Source organism: Gouania willdenowi, chromosome 24, assembly GCF_900634775.1.
Source record: "Gouania willdenowi chromosome 24, fGouWil2.1, whole genome shotgun sequence".
Lineage (NCBI taxonomy): Eukaryota > Metazoa > Chordata > Actinopteri > Blenniiformes > Gobiesocidae > Gouania > Gouania willdenowi.
Window position 1 is genome coordinate 10,494,265 of NC_041066.1, and position 16,425 is coordinate 10,510,689.

Below are 16,425 nucleotides of genomic sequence, written 5' to 3' on the forward strand. Positions count from 1 at the left end.
GATGAATGAAGGTGAAATACCTAATTTGGAAAAGAAAAAAAATGCACAAACAAGTTACTTGAAAATTTATTTTATTTGTGACTTTCAATGTTTCAATTTTGGAAAAACAGAAGATTCTATACATGAGTGTACTGAGTGTGTTATTTGTAATAATTTCAAGTTAAATTATTTCAGAGCCATCAATTATGTCTACTTTTTATTCATAGCACTAATAAACCAAGACGTGTATTTTCCTCAGTTTTTTTCACCTGCATCTGTCCACAGTATGCAGCGTTTGACATTTGGTTAAATTATAACAGTTGGTGCCCCAGATGGCTGAGCCAATCGCTGCCTCTTGACTCACATCTTCCATTTGGTCACAGCAGTAGATTTGGATCACATGTAGAAAAACAGTGGGGCAGCTGAGGAAACTATAATATGACCTATGTTTTTGGATGGCTTTGGTTTCCATAGCACCTTTACTCAATCTACCACAATTCCTGAGCAGAAGGTCCTCCATTAATAGATATAAAACATACACAGAAACCTTTATTACACTCCATCTGAATCCAAAATGTATAAAATACAATTAAAATTACAACAAATACACAAGAGGAATCAAGGATGATATAAAAACGTCATGACTGAAAATCACCTATACACACACCCAAATGTTCATTCTTGCATTTTGTACTTAAGGCTAATGTTGCCACACATGAAATACAGTAAATAGCACTCTCTGGATTTACAGGGAGCAACTCAAGGACATTGTAAAATAAAGATCATCTTAGCGACAGCACACATGCTTCTTAATCCCCCCTATATACATACTGCAGTATATAAAAAGTGCATTGTAATGATATACAATAATTTGTTTGGTTAGTATTATATCCTCTTTAGTCTGTAATACATTTGTAGTGGTGTCAATTGTCCATGTCTGAGGAAATAATCAGCGGTGGTAAAAGCCTGCGGAGCAGTTGTCTGTTGTCTCCACTTTCCTCGTGTTACCACTTTCCAGGAATGGGCACCCCACATTCGTACCAGCCCACAAAAGGGTGTGGCGTTCGTCGGCCGATCACTCCAAATGTAACTGGCTGCTGTCTATAAGCGCGATAAAATCCTGCAACAGAAGACAGAACAAATCTTCTATCAGGTTGTCCATTTGAGTTCAAGGTATAGATTGATTTTATAATGTCGACTTGTTATTTACTTAATAATCATTCAACATTTCAATGCTTCGTAAACCAGATCCTCACAACATCGAAAGCTCCCAATCACCTTTAGATAACTATACCATCTAAAGTTGTTTCGTATGAATCTAGTTTTCATACTCGTAGAGTTCCATTTCAGTCAGTAACTTTTAATCTGTCTATATCTAGGTTCTCACGGTAGGACTACGTGTAAAAAAAAAAAACCTGAAGTATCTGAAGTCCTTTAATAAGAAACTGATTATGATCTCCAACATTAACCAGACAGGAAGTAACATTATTACATGACTTTTGATATAATCAAAAAAGGTCTGAGGTAATAAAAAACGTCTGACACATGCAAGTCCATTTAATCAGTTTTCATTTCTAACGTTTCTCAACATCTGCATCCACTGCTTTGATAAAATCAAAGCAGCTGGCTCACCACACGAAGCCAGAATTAGTATTGAACAGCACAGGCCACAAACACGTACCTTGAGCTGAAGGCAGATGATTGGATAGATAGGATGGGCCTGTCCTTCCATCTCTATAAGAGTCCACAAACTGACAATGATCCTCTCCTTCACCAAATGTATCTCCAATGCTGTAAAATGGCTCTGTGATTGCAGTAGAGAAACATAAGTAACACTGTATAAGAGGGTTTCTCAGTCATTTAGGAAGAAGTTTTATCGTATCTCGAATGGGCTTGAAATCATACCTCTTAGATTCTCCCCCATGAAGATCTTGTATCGTAGTGAATTACAGAGAACCACACCCACAAACTTTCTGTACCACGTACGCTTGACGTACTGGCTACCTTTACAACTGCTGTGGGCCGAGTTGAACTTGAAGGTGAAAGGGATCCAGATTGGCTCTCCACCTGGATAGAATACAAGATTACAATTCCAATTAGCAGATGCTTTAATCCAAAGTAACATACAACATGAGCAGTTAGGGTTAAGCTACTTTCTCAACATCCCATAAAACGGAACAGCGAAATAAAATTGTGTCAGAATCTCATTAGTCTCATTGATCCTTTTCAAATGTCTGATCAAATTATCCTTTAGATATCTTTTTATTGCATATTTATGTAATACAACCCACAACATGCCTAGAGTTTTTTAAAAAACATGTTTGAATAGGATGGTGGTTTTAGGACTCTGTTTTTAATACTTTGTTTACCGTAAAGCACTTTGTGTTGCATGCTTTTTTAAAAAAAATGTTTTATGAAGAATGGTATAGAAATACATTTTTGATTGATTTATTACTTGAGATCAAAATTGCATTCTCATTGGTGCAACAAATCAGCCAATCCAGAAACATATTAAGCAAGTTTAGCCCTATTGGGAGAGTTAAAAAAGAACTGGCATTTAGGTCAATACAAGGAGCCCCCAGTCAAACTAAAAAGACTCAAAATGATGTGATAAACGCTTTGAGGAAAATAATCCAAGAGGAAATAGATGAAGTAAACTTCAGAAAGTTTGTTTAAAAGCTCAAAACCTATTAAAATAACACTTAAATAGCTTCAGTATGAGCAGTTGATGAAGATTAATGTCACTTTTGGAAAAAACTCCACCATATGTCAATGATAACCCAGATCTAAGCGTGAAATGTTGGAGTAAGAAACTCTACTTACAATATGTTTGATGGTCACATGTGTATCAGAGTAGTTTAAGGTAATATACCACGAAAGGCCAAGATGTTGGGAATTTCTCCTCAACGCTGTGCAAACATTAAAGACGTCCAAACTTCTAGACTTGTTAGAGTTTGGAGAGTTATTGCTCTGTGTTGAAAAAGTGTTGACACATTGTTCTTACAAAGGTGGATTTAAGAAAACGCAGCTGTGTTGGCTTGGAAGTGCATTTGAGGTTTGTCTCACGTGTGTGTAAGTAATTTAAATGAAAATATTGGAGGAAAAAAAAAACAGAAGGTGGTTAAAATGGGACATATATGAGACAAACCTATCCACGTTCTGTGTACAGAGGCAAGCATGTGTATGTATCACTTGCCCGACCACAGCTGGCTTCAATGATATGACCTGTTTTCTTTTCTATCACTCTAAGCACAATTAAGATGATTCGATACTTTCCATTGCCTTTAACATTGAAGTGTTTTGTCCTGAAAATCACTCTATTTGTTTCACTTGCATGGAAATTGTTTTAAAACACACGGTCCTCATCGACCTCACAGCAGCTTCCTACACTCAGCTGTTGGCTGAGAGCGCTGACGTGCTGTCAGAAAGCAGACCTACCAGGTGGTCTCTCAATGAGCAGAGGGTCATCTGAAAGATAGAATGAAAACATTTTACCGCTGACGCAAAAGCCACCACAGCACGGCTAATTCACTGCACATGTTTACTGATTCAATGCTGTTGTTAACTAAGTTTAAAAAAAAAGTAACTCGAGGGAACATTTAACCTTATTCCTCACCAATCTTTTTGTTATATTTTTGCATCTTTACCAGTGAAACTAACCTGATTCAGTAACGTAGGTGAGTGTATCACTGACTGGTCCCAAACCAAACACGTTTTTGGCTTGCACTTTGAAGTAGTACCTGTGAAAAAACACAGAAGAGTTCAAACTAAACATGGGATTGAAATGGATGGTAAAGTTTTTTTTTTTTAACCAGCTTTGTTGTAACTGATTGAAGGGAAGGGAAAGCTGATGGGCATACCAATGACTCGCCATTATGATTTAGAAGTTGCCCGATTTATACGTTATGTATGCCAAAAATATTTTTTAAGCTGAAATTGTGGGAAAAGGGTGAGTGGGGTTTGGGATGTTTGAGAGGAAAAAGAACCTCCTGCAAGAGATGAATATTGCGTTGACTCAGAGAAGTCTGCTGTGGATTGTAGAGAGGGTTTTGAAGAAAAACATATTCAGGTTGCAATGTTGATGCATGGCCCGTACATGTGGATTCAAAGTGACTCCATATTCAGAGCTCAAACAGAAACACGTGCTGTGCGTAAAACTTTCTAGTGTTAGCCCAGTTTCAAATGACAATAATGTATTGGTACTTATTTATCCTTCTGCCACAAGGAGAGATCCATTAAATGCCATTTCTAACTCTACAAAAAGGGATTGTTTCTGATCAGATTATTGAACATCAAGCTAGTAGTCTTTGGGATCTTTTTCAACCATTTTATTGTGTGCAGTCATTAAGTTACCTCGGCTAAGGTGGTAATATTTTGACCAGCATTTATTGATTTGTTTGTCTTGTTCACAGAACAAATAACTACAAATAACTGGCAAAGAGGATATTTGGCGCTTGGCGGAGGTTTCTGCCCCCTCAGTACTCTTGTTTATTTATAGTTTTAGCCATCCTAAACATTTGCATTTTGAAGTTTTTGTGATTAAATTTTATGGGTCAACATAAATCCATCCAAATTCTGACCCACTTGCTCCTTTATACAGGGTCGCGGGTGTCTGCTAAGGCCTATCTCCAGCTCTCATTGGGCGCTAGGCAGGGGTACGCCCTGGACAGGGTGCCAGTCCATTGCAGGGCAATACACAGACAACCACACACATTCACTCCTACAGGCAATCTAGAGAGTCCAACCAAAGTAACAGTCATGTTTTTGGATTTTTGGAGGTGTCAACATAAATCAGAAATATAAATAGTATAAAAAAGGCAAAACCTGACTGAGCAACAAGAAGAAGGGTTAGTTGTCAATATTCACAAAAAGATACAAAAGTGGAAATAAATGGACTAAGCTGAGGACATACTGAAGCCATAACTTTCTGAAACAACTAAGAAAAGAATCCCACATAGGAGATATAGAAGCCCGCTCTCTGGCTGTTAAAGTGATATAAATAATATCACTTTAAGAAAAATACACCCGTACGTCTTAAAGTTGTGGAAACTTTTCCACGATCTGATGCTCATCAGCTTTTCTCCACTCTGCAAGGTCACATACAGTAAGATAAGAAGCAGGGAAACCTGGATCCAATCACTGCAGCCACGTGATGATGATGATGACCGAAACATGTCAGGAGAAAGGATGGAAAGAAGAGCAAGAAAAAGGCAGGAAAGAAACCTGAGCGGTGATGTAAGGAAGGAATCAGCGATTAGAGTAGAACTGACGCCAGGATATAAAACCTTTAGGTACAACTTGAAAAGGCATTGTGGCCATTGAACATGTTGTCATTCTTGGGGTCAGTTCACCGACTTGCCATACTACAAGATCAGCCAAGAAATGGCAAATTTAAACATTGCCCTCTGTCACTGATTCTGTTCTTTTTACTACTACTTTTTACTACTACTTTTATGGACAGAAGATTTAGACACAGTCGGGTAGTGGAGGGGGTTGAGTTCGGGGGACAGAGGATTTCACCACTTTTGATTTCAGATGATATTGTCCTATTGGCAATCGGAAAAAATACGAATTTTGACTCTTGCTGGGAAGCCAAGTGTGAAGAGGTTGGTATGAGGATTAGCAGCTCCAAGTTTGAGACCATTGTTCCCTATCGGAAGAAGGTAGATTGCCAAATTCATGTCAAAGGAGAGGCCTTGTCCCAAGTGAAGTATTTTTGGATCTTCTTCACAGATGAGGGTCGGATGGAACAGGTGACCCACCGGCAGATTAGTGTTATGCAGTTATGCGTATGCTTAACCGGTTCGTTGTGAACGGAACATAAAGCACCTATATGCAGTTCTTAAGGCTGGCGTGTCAAGCTTGATTAGTCATCAACATTTGCAATCAATGACTCATGGTTGAGCTGATTCTTTCTTCACCTCTGCATATACAAAGTACAATGAGTAATGATATTGTATTTCAGTAACTCTAGGAACCAGAAGCAGCCCCAGGCATAGGAAAAACCGACACTCTCCCATCAACTTTTTCATGTTCTCTCATACAAACTGGATTGCTTGAGAGCCAAAACCTTCTATGCAGACATTTGGAATGCACTGCCTTTTCTGCACTGCAGCAGGTGATTGGCTTCTGCCCTGCAGATGAAACACCAGCAACATCTTTTTTTCTCTAATTTAACCATTATTCCATTATTTAGACCACAAAGCTATTTACAAGTAAAGACATCCCATATTTACATTTTAACTTAGCCTGTATTTGTCATTTCAACTTAAATCTTACCGTGCACTTTAAATAGACATTCCATTGTAATTAATCAGTAGAGTTGTGTTTTTGGTATTTTATTGACTTTGTGTGTTATCAAATACTTTCAATCTGTTTCCTCTGTTTAATTGTTTCAAGATAAAATTGTATTATATTCAGTGAACATTTATTCTAATCAAGAAAATATTTAATCTAAAAAATTGTGATTTGTTGTGTTTTTAAAAATATATATTTTTTAAGAATTTAAAAAGTTCAGATTTCCAAGACGTCTAAAAATGTGTATTAAACATAAAACATGTGGTAATAAATGATTAGCAAGACAACTCCCAGAAACAGATTGATACAATGAGCTACACATTTTTTTGTCTCATAAGCCATGGAACAGGCTTTAATCAATAATGGGCTGAGAAGGCTGTCTCTGAGCAGTTTTTATGTTGAGCATCGTGTTATTTGGATATGCATATACACAGATTACCAACCAAACACTTGTAACCATTATCAGATCGGCCTGATATGATATCTGACTTAGGCACCAGCAGACCCCTGTGACCCAGAGTGCAGGACCAGGTGAGTACAGAAAATCAATGAATGAATATTGGGATGTAAAAGGGAGAAAAAACAAACCTATGAAATCACAAGCAGGCAAAGTTCAGCATTTATTAGAATCGATTATGATCTGAAGAGCGTGTACGCTCTATCACTCTGCTCGGAACATTCTTCCTTCCTTTGCTGCTGCCCTCAATGTGAGCGCGCACTGTCACCGAAGGGCTCACATACGCCTGGCTTCGTTTGCGGACCGCGCATGCACTCCAAACGAGCGCATTGGTGTTTATACTCGGCGCATTCACCGTTGCAAATCAATACCCGCAGTCAAGTTAGTGCATGAGCGCACACTGTTTCCTCATATGCAGCGCGGAATGAGAAAGAGAGATAAAGAGAGAGAGAAGTGCACTCTGTGGGACGTGACAAGGTGCTCAGCAGCTCCGTCACAAAATAAGGTCACCCAACGCACTAGCACAGATGCAACCAGATTACGTTTTCACTCACACAAAGTGAAAAAATACTCGAATATGCGAACAATTCGGCCGCAGTCTCGAGCCCTGGATAAAGTTACCACTTCAGGGGTACAGCTGCTGCAGCAGGAAAGGAAGAACGCTGCGCGCAAACAACACTATGTGACCGAACGGAACACCAGTTCTAAATATCTGTTCAAACCCAACCCGTCCGGTGCCGTCGGGTCCCATCAGGGTTCGGTCGGGTATTCACCTTCTATCCACAGTATCAGATGTGCTCCAGTGATAAACAAACAGTTGATGCGTGCTGCCGCGGAGGGTGGCTGATGGCTGCAGTTACACTAACCACTGTGGTGTCACTATAGAGTTTGATTTCTAGATCCTGCCCTGTGCTCCTTTAAGTGTTGTTCACTAAATTAAGACACCTTTTACTGAACCATGACACCTTTGGAGCTATGTTGTTATTTTTAGGTGGAGGGATCTAGTGGGGGGTTAGGTTTAAGTAGGGTTAGGTAGGGATATATATGTTTAAAGGCATTCGCTACAGGAACCCCTTACCCCACCCTATAACAGTAGATTTAAAATAGAAAAATAGAAATTAAAAAAAACATTAGAAACCAGGATTTAAAGTAAACAAAGTAAAAAAAAAACCTCCTATAAAACAGGTCCAGGACTGAATAAAAGAGGTGAGGGTCTGCAGCATCTTGTGAGAATAAAAAGCAGATTATCGTCCCACCCAATTTAAAAATTTCATAAAAATAATCATTTAAAACATGGATAAAAAAGATAAAGTGCTTAAACTGGGATGTGCAAAAGGGGGTTGGGGAAGAGTAGGGTTCAGGGGTATCTGGGGTTAGGGTTAGGTGTGGGGAAGGGAAGGTTAGAGTTAGGGTAAGAAAAAATGGGTTAGGGTTAGGTCTGAAGGAAAGTGGGTAAGGGTTAGGGTTTACAGAGAATGGGTGAGGTGTAGGAACCTGGGTAATTAAAGGTAGAGATAAAGCGCTTGCATCATAATTACTGTAAAACCAACTTAAAAACAAATTATGATATATACACATATACATACAGTTGGGGTGATATATAATGTACATATATACATACAGCAAATAACAGGTGTCATGTCATAATTATGACAGCGTATAATCAGCCTTATGTATAAAGTAAAGTGTTACCAAAAATGTTTTGTACATAAGAAAAAATCCAAATGATATAAATGTGAATCACAGAGATAGTTACCTGGAGTTAGGCTTTAGATTCTCTACAGCCAGATGAGTGCCACTGGAGGATTGAGAGGACCACCGATTGTTTAGGACATCATCATAAGAAGCACTGTAGACCAGGTAGCCTGCAGATAATAATAAAACATAAAGGTAATAATAAGTTTCAATGTGATTGAGTGAACTTTAAAGGGCCCATGTTACACTATATTTACTTTTCTGTACTTCAAACATCATAAAAGTGCTATTAGGGCTTCATACACATGCCCAAAGTGTTTTTTTCATTGATTCCCTCAATCGTTAGTTAGAGGGTGATTTGCTCCTTTCTTACTGCAGGGTGAGCCCAAACTACTCGCTCCAATTTCATGACGCGTTCCCACTTTGATGACGAATTTGACGCAACACTGAGCTGGAGAAGCCGCGCCTGCAGGAAGCTCTCTGCTGTGATTGACATGTAAACAGACACGCCCACGAAGGTGAGCATTTCAGCGTCCTTTGTGCAGTGTATGTATTTTCTACAGTCTATGTATGTACCGACGAACGCCCCGCCCCCACGCTCTGTCTCGTGTTTATAAAGCAGCATGAGCTCGGCTATGGAGTGGGTGGGAGGAGGGCGGGCCGTTCTCTGGCCCTACGTCACCGTGCGGGGAGGAGGAAGTCAGTGCTCCGTCTATAGACACGCCCACTCATGAATAAGCATCCGTAGGCCGCAAATTCGCCTGTTTGTGTAGAGTTGCTCAGAAAGTGACTTTTCAGAGGCTAAAACTCTGAAAAACAGGCAAATTTCAAAAAATAAACCTCAAATACTATGTTTTTTGGGGAAAATAGCATGACATGGGACCTTTAAGTATGCAGGAAACGTAAAGGTAACCCAGCAACAGTACTTAAATAGTTAGTAATGTTACTTATCATTTATCTCTAATGGTATTCATGTAATCTGCAATATGTAAAAAGGATTTGGGATCGGTTATACTTTGGAATATAATGGATTACGAATATTATTACAATTTATGATTTATAGTTAAAACTGCCACTGCAACAACGTGGGCAGCTAGCTCCTTTGCGCTAACTTCTTAGCTTTAGCGCCATTAAAACCAAGAGCTGCCTCTTGTGGGACACAGAATAATGTTTAAGAAAATGTTTAGTTTTTTTTCCAGAAGCTGTTTCTTTGAGCCAAAAGCAGTACTTTAAAAAATTCAGTGAGTTGATGTGTATGTTTGCTTAAATCCTTTAAGAAAAATATCCCCTGTGGATCACGGTAAATGGAACCAGAAGCCAAACGTTTTAAGGTGAAAACTCACGAAGCTGCACATGCACAGCTGTTTTCATCTCCTTGGTTGAAAAGCTGTGACCCATGAGTCGGAAAGCAATGCTGTGCAAACACAGGCTAATCACTAAAACAGTGCTGTGTGTGAACTCTGTCCTCGTGTGTGTCAGGCAATCAGTGAGAAATATACTGTGTGTGGAAAGGATGATTTGGTCTCCTCTGGTTTGTATATTTATCGTTGGTCACACTTTGACCCATTATCGCTGCGACACCAAAATCTCACAGGAAACCCAACAAATATTTGTATATAAACAACGTGGGTGCTTTACTTGTCCGTAATAAGTAATCCAGTAATATGCAAAATACACCTAGATTGATGAGTTGTCTTTTTCCTATGGAAAGTTTAAATCATTTTACTTTAATATGTGGCTGGGGTTGAGCTATTGGTTTGTTCGCAAACTAGCTTTTGGCAATCTAACTGCAGTGTTTCTTTTAAAAATGAGTAATTAGCTATTATAATAATGAAAGTTTGCTCCTAAAGTGTAGAATTTATGTTTAAACATATTTTATTCACAGATCATAGACTATTTTTTATTGTATTTCACCGAAAGCTGCACTCAACAGTTTCTGAATCAATTCTGTAATAAGGAAAATAGTGGCTCGGCAAAAAAATTATATTGATGCCAAATATAAGTGTGTCATGTTATTATTATTATTATTACCAATAGTAACTGGTATCACATCAACAGATTGTTTACTATGATTTATTGTGAAAGTATTACACCTTTAGTAAGTAACTAAGTCCTCTAATGATCCTCATCACCTCATGACCTTTGGAGAACCAACAACCTTGTTGTTGGTTCATTGCTTTTCATTCCTTCCTTCAGTTTTCCAGGTGGTCATAAGAGATTTTTTACATCTTTTTCTACCAGTAATTGTATTATATATGTATAATGTTGCTATACTGTATTTTATAAAGCCCATCTATCTCTCCATCCATTGATTTATACAACCTGGTATTCAAGGATACGTCAGTAGATAATTACTAGGAGAAAAAACACACTAAAATGAGCGAATGGAAAGAAAGAGCAGAGGAAAACAACAGTGCAGCCGTAACGTTCTGTTTTACGCATCACAGGTCAAACGTGTCCTCTGCATGACCTACAGCTTGTTTTTCCTCGCCAAAGAAAATATTCTGCCTTTCTAGCAGGTCAAAAATGATGCCTCAGATAGTCTGTATCTTTTAGAGTACACATCGTCTCTTCTCCTTTGCTTTTGTCATGTGTCAGAAAATGTAAGTACCCCTGATTCACAAGTTCACAACAATACCCTGCTGAATTCTCCACAGACCAGTATTTCACTCTCCTCAATGTCCAACAATTTCAATCAGTAAATTATAGTTAATGACCATTTGCAAAGAAAAAAAAAAGAGAAAGTTTTGAACTTCTAGACTTCTGGACTGGCAATATTCCACAATTTCTTTAGATTGGAGTACAGAATAATAAACCGGAGAAGCACATCTGGATTGGCAATTTCCATGTTGAAACTACATTGCATCTTGACGACCTTCCAGAAGAAGTTCTTTAAAGCAACAGTGCACCATCGACTTTTAGCAGGTTCACAGGCATGGTTTAAAAAATGTGTCCCATTGGAGGGACAAGCAATGTTAACTAATAATAAACTTCACATAAAGTTTAACAAGCGTATGCCTGGGAGCTACTTTATTATTTGAATAAATACATTGCCACACTGCTGACTTCCTTTTGTATGTTATACAGGTGTCTATTTTTCATCTTAACCATGCTTTTGGCTTCTACTCCTGGAATGTTTTATCTGTGCAATTACTCTGCCATTTTCTACTTGCCCATTTTGCTGTTTTGTCCACTATCTCAAGCTATATGCACGTATAATTTCCGCATTTGGCGTAAGGATGCAATGATGTTTCCCGTTCTGAATGCGGAAGTACAGATGTTATAGTTTAAGTTGCCACCATTTAAACTCGCAACCGACTTTTGTTAGCGCGGCTAGTTGCTGCAGCAACAGCAGATTTGGTCAAAAAGGACCAGGGGGCTAAGCTGCCCTTGTCGATGCCGGGTAGTTTTTACTTACGTTGTACAACTGTTTCAAGTGTTAATGTGATTGTATTCGCAGCTCTGTGTGTGGACACGTCACATGTACTGTATAACACCAGACTTCTTGGTACAAAGTGGACTCACCGCGGCTCTTGTAAACAGGAAGTTACATGTCTCGCACTTCTTCAACCCTATGTGTTTTTATTGTATTTTTACAAAATCTACAGTCTGTATAATGTGATGAAACAATAAAACAATGAACACGTAAATGATCTGTCTCATAAAAATAAAGAAACATTTGAGTCACTTTCACTGGGAATCGATCCTGCGTCAATGAGAAAAACTAAATCCATACGTCTGCTGCATCGGCCACTGATCAGCTGTCAGCGCACTATTCTAATCTCTAAATAGCGTACATACTGGAGGTCGCAGGGGAAACGCAGTGTTTCCATGTGAACTTGTGACCGTGTTTACCTGAATTTACACACGGAGAAGTTATCTCCATGATTCCTTTTGTTCACAAATGACTCTCAGAACCTTTTATAAACAATCTGTGGAGCCAAACCTCAGTGTGGTGCCTTCACAGTCCAGAACTATGACTTTGTTTCGGTTCAACTGGCGACGTACATCCGACATTAAAAAAAAAAAAAAGCCTATTTACTGTCACTGTAGAGTAAATAACACGTACATCTGACCAAACATGATTATGAGATGTGATTTCATTGTTTGGTGGTAAAAGTTAAGCAAGTGAAATGACATAAACACACTTGAACATCATGCAAAAGACATGTCGTACACATAGGGATTTATGCTGCGCACATTCACTGACCTCCTATATTAAGTGTCCCACAAGTGTCCAGCACCTTATAAATTCAGCTAACCCATCACAGGTTTAATCACAGCACACGTATGTAATGTATTCAGCAAAACAGACGCTATGAGCTCATATTAACTTACGACTGAATTATTGTAAATACACACAAATATAGTGATGTTGTGAGACACAGCCTTTTCAATTTTCCTCTTTGTTATCCACTCAAAAGCCAATATCGCTACAAACATTTTACTTGAGAAATATCCTGATGTTATTAGTCATCCTTTGACACACATTCTCTTTAATGCTATGTACCAATAATGCTAGGCCTTCATTTCGTCCGCCTCTTCCAGCAGTGAAAATGTCAGTTCAAGATATCCAGAATGTCCTTTCGACTACGGTACTTAAAATGTAATTTTGGATATCTACAAAAAACAATATAACGCAATGGGAAACTTTTCAAAACATTTCTAAAATTGTTCTGTACTGGGCTGGAATCAGACATCTAAAAGTCCTCTTAAACGGGCTATTGAAAACTTAGTACCGTATTTTGTGACGTATAGGATTTAATTATACACCGTACCATATCTTATATATAAAATAAGCTGATTGGTTAAATAAAAATAAAATACCGGTAATAAATTGAAGTTTGGGGAGCTGTGTGCATTTATGGTGGAGTGAATAAACAGTACAATAACGTTTAAAATGTAAGATATCCCAGCCAGTTTTTAATAGTAGTTAATAATAAACGGCATAAAGTTGTCAAATCACTGCATGGTTTATGAGGAGTGATCATGCACTGGACTCTCAGCTGACAGAGAGAGGGAGAGAAAGCACTGAAACACTCCTGTTAAAGTAAAAATCAACCGGTTAATGATAGAAAGAACGAATAAACAACATAATAATAATCTATTCTTCCCCACCCTTTCTATTTCCTACCTTGAGTCTCTCCTCCCTGCTCCCTTTCCCCTCCCCCTCCACATAGGTGTAACACTCCTCTCCCCTTTTATATCCTTCCTATAATAAAATATTTATTTCCCTTCCTTAGGGAGGGCTGGTGATGGTCACAAATAAAATAAATCAATTTATTTTACTGCAATAACAAAACATGCATTGCTGTCTCATAATGATTGCACTTCTTGTAGTGTTGACCTTTGACAGCATGTGCAGACAAGTAGAAAAAAAACCAACAATATAAAGTTACCCAATAATCACGTTACGTTTGTTCAGAAGCGATTGTGTTCTGATTCTGACTCAGAGTCCGATCAACGTGACCACTGCTGAGGCGATGGAGCGGTACATCTGTCTGCTTCCATTAAAATGTGACCATATAAAACTGTAAATGGACTGATTTGCAGACGTGGGGCAGTGAGGATGAGACTTAATGTGGAGATGAAAACTCGTCCGTTGAAACTGATCAGAATACACGGAAACCTCTGTTAACAGGAGTCTAGCAGCCCGCCTACCTGATTGGCCAAGTCATTTGAAGGGCACCCTCATCAGCCAGTAGGGTGCGTTCTATGTTGCGGTGCGGCCTTTCCATGACTTTTTTCTTGGAAAATTGCTAAATTATTGGAATGTGGCCAATACAGTGGTGCGTTCAGTAGCCCGGAAAATACGGTAATAGTTGACGCTTGAGTAGGCATAATAAGATTATCATAAGATTATCACTGCAATAGTAACTGACAGTGTTTACCTGATACCATATCGTCCTTCAGAGGACGAGCCCAGTCCAGGATAATGAAAGAGTGGCATCCTTCCATGGCAACCACTGTGAGGTTATGAGGTTTGTTCTTTGGAGGCTGGTTCTGATCAGCTGCCAGACTGTCTTTCTCTATCAGGTTTTCAAGCACATCAACCTGAAGGAACTCCAAAGCTTCAGTCAAAGAGCAAGGAGATGCCGGATCTTTCCGGATGTAGTTCACATATGGCGCTGAAGAAAAAGAAAAAAAGATATTTTTGTGAATAAAATGGAGTTTATTTTTCCATGAAGTATATACAGTATGTGCCACTTTTATTTGCGGTTTGTCAGTTGTAAAAACCCTGGTTTGATTGGATACATTTTTGTGCTGCTTGTGTTTTTGTTTGTTTCCGTCGACTCCAAGCATTACAGCTGAGAATACCTCTGACAGTCACAGATTTTCTCTGTGAATGTGACTTGGAAGGATTCATGTGTTCTGGAGCTTCCACCTCCCAAGATGATTAACCCTCATTGAATGCCAGAAGTCTAACACACGTCAGTGTCTGCATATTAGCTCACAATATGTTTCTGCTGTGCATGTTTAGGCAATTAAACTCATCCCGCTCTACAAATATGTGAAATAATATGACTTTTTCATAAGGTAAATAAATCGAGGTGCAAACCCCAAAAGATGTTTCCACATGTCCACAATTTGCAAAGACTTAAAGTTGTGGAAGTTCCAGATGCTTTGGTCATTTGATTCTTACAGTATCTTGTTAGATGAAAATGCTGTCATTTTCAGATTAATGACCCAACACAAAAGTTCAAACCAAAAGAATTCAATGTCTCTTCCATATGCATCATACAAATGTGCATCATACAAATAATAGATCATAGGTTTTATTGCAAAACTGAAGATGGATTATCGATGAAAATACGCTCCAAGTTTCAAAGTACCTGTGAATCTCTTCTTTCCACTTAGATCAAACTCAGATGTAGGGCCTTTGAAGGGAGGCCTGGTGTGGGCCTCTGAAGCTGGAACCCCTGTGGTGGTGGGATAGGGCCGCAGAGTCGTCTGGACAAGGAATTCATCTAAGAAAAGTAAAATTATGACTGAGCCTTTGAATGCAAGAGATTTACATTAGTGTCAGCAGCGCTTAGTAACATATTGGTGTGCTAATCCCTTGTAACTGTTACCATGGATTTTGCAATGAAGATGTCAAATGAATTGAAATATTTGTGGTCTATTGCATGACCTCATTTTAAACAGCTTCAAAGGTCTTGCTGTGTTCTTGTTACTCCTATTTTCCATGTGGGTTTGAGGGGGGGGGGGGGGTGGCTGGGTTGTCAAAGCCTAATAATAATTGAACACAACTTTTTCACAAGTTAACAAGTTTTTGGAGGGTGATATCAAATCGGTTTCCTCCACTTTCATTGTGGATTCTGCTCTGTGCAGCACCAGTGGACCTTGGCATTACATCACAGTCCTTACTCATGCAACTAGCTTTGTTAAGGAAACAACACTAATTGGGACTTTAAGAGCAACCAAGAAAGTAATTCTCATATGCAGTTCTTCTTACAGATATTCTAACACTTGTGCTAAAAAACGAAATAACCGAAACTGATATTATCCTTAACCATCAGTTCCATTTAGTGACAAATTACTGCTTCAAAGATTTCACCACAACCTTAAATTTATTTACAAGCCACAACATTCTGTTTGGTTTAGTGATAAAGTTCACATGTTGTACACTTCTAATTTTGATTTATTAGCAGACCATATCTGATATTATCAAGACCTAAGCAGTGAAGCCAAGCCAAACAGATAAAGAAGCACTTTTAGAAACTCAAGCCTTGCATATACTGTAGAAGGAAGAAAAGTAAAACGCTTGCAAACACACGCAAACATTCACAGGCATGGAAATAAATAGTGCAGCATAATCCTCAACAATCAGCATGCATTCCTCCACAATGGCAGTAGGTCGGTCAGAAGCCAAGTCCAGCTAATACCTTTCTCTAGATCTAAAGCATCAGGCAGCATGGTTCCAGGAACCATGAGGTCCATTTCCATACCCGAGGACTCTTCTGTCAGAGAAGCAAAACAAGCAGTAGCATCAAATG

At 38.7% G+C, this 16,425-nt stretch overlaps 1 protein-coding gene across 4 annotated transcripts in view; it reads right to left on the reverse strand.

Moving 5' to 3' along the window:
* Positions 1 to 246: 246 nt before the first annotated feature.
* Positions 247 to 16,425, reverse strand: part of fndc1 (fibronectin type III domain containing 1) — a 41,493-nt gene continuing 25,314 nt past the window's right edge. For all 4 annotated transcript variants that reach the window (XM_028439846.1, XM_028439845.1, XM_028439843.1 and 1 more), the window contains 9 exons: positions 16,315 to 16,389; positions 15,262 to 15,396; positions 14,320 to 14,556; positions 8,490 to 8,598; positions 3,640 to 3,719; positions 3,418 to 3,447; positions 1,885 to 2,046; positions 1,661 to 1,783; positions 247 to 1,099 (listed from right to left, as the gene is read on the reverse strand). In XM_028439846.1, the coding sequence (XP_028295647.1) occupies positions 984 to 1,099; positions 1,661 to 1,783; positions 1,885 to 2,046; positions 3,418 to 3,447; positions 3,640 to 3,719; positions 8,490 to 8,598; positions 14,320 to 14,556; positions 15,262 to 15,396; positions 16,315 to 16,389 (1,067 nt within the window). In that variant the 3' untranslated portion in view covers positions 247 to 983. The remainder of the gene's footprint in view (positions 1,100 to 1,660; positions 1,784 to 1,884; positions 2,047 to 3,417; positions 3,448 to 3,639; positions 3,720 to 8,489; positions 8,599 to 14,319; positions 14,557 to 15,261; positions 15,397 to 16,314; positions 16,390 to 16,425) is intronic.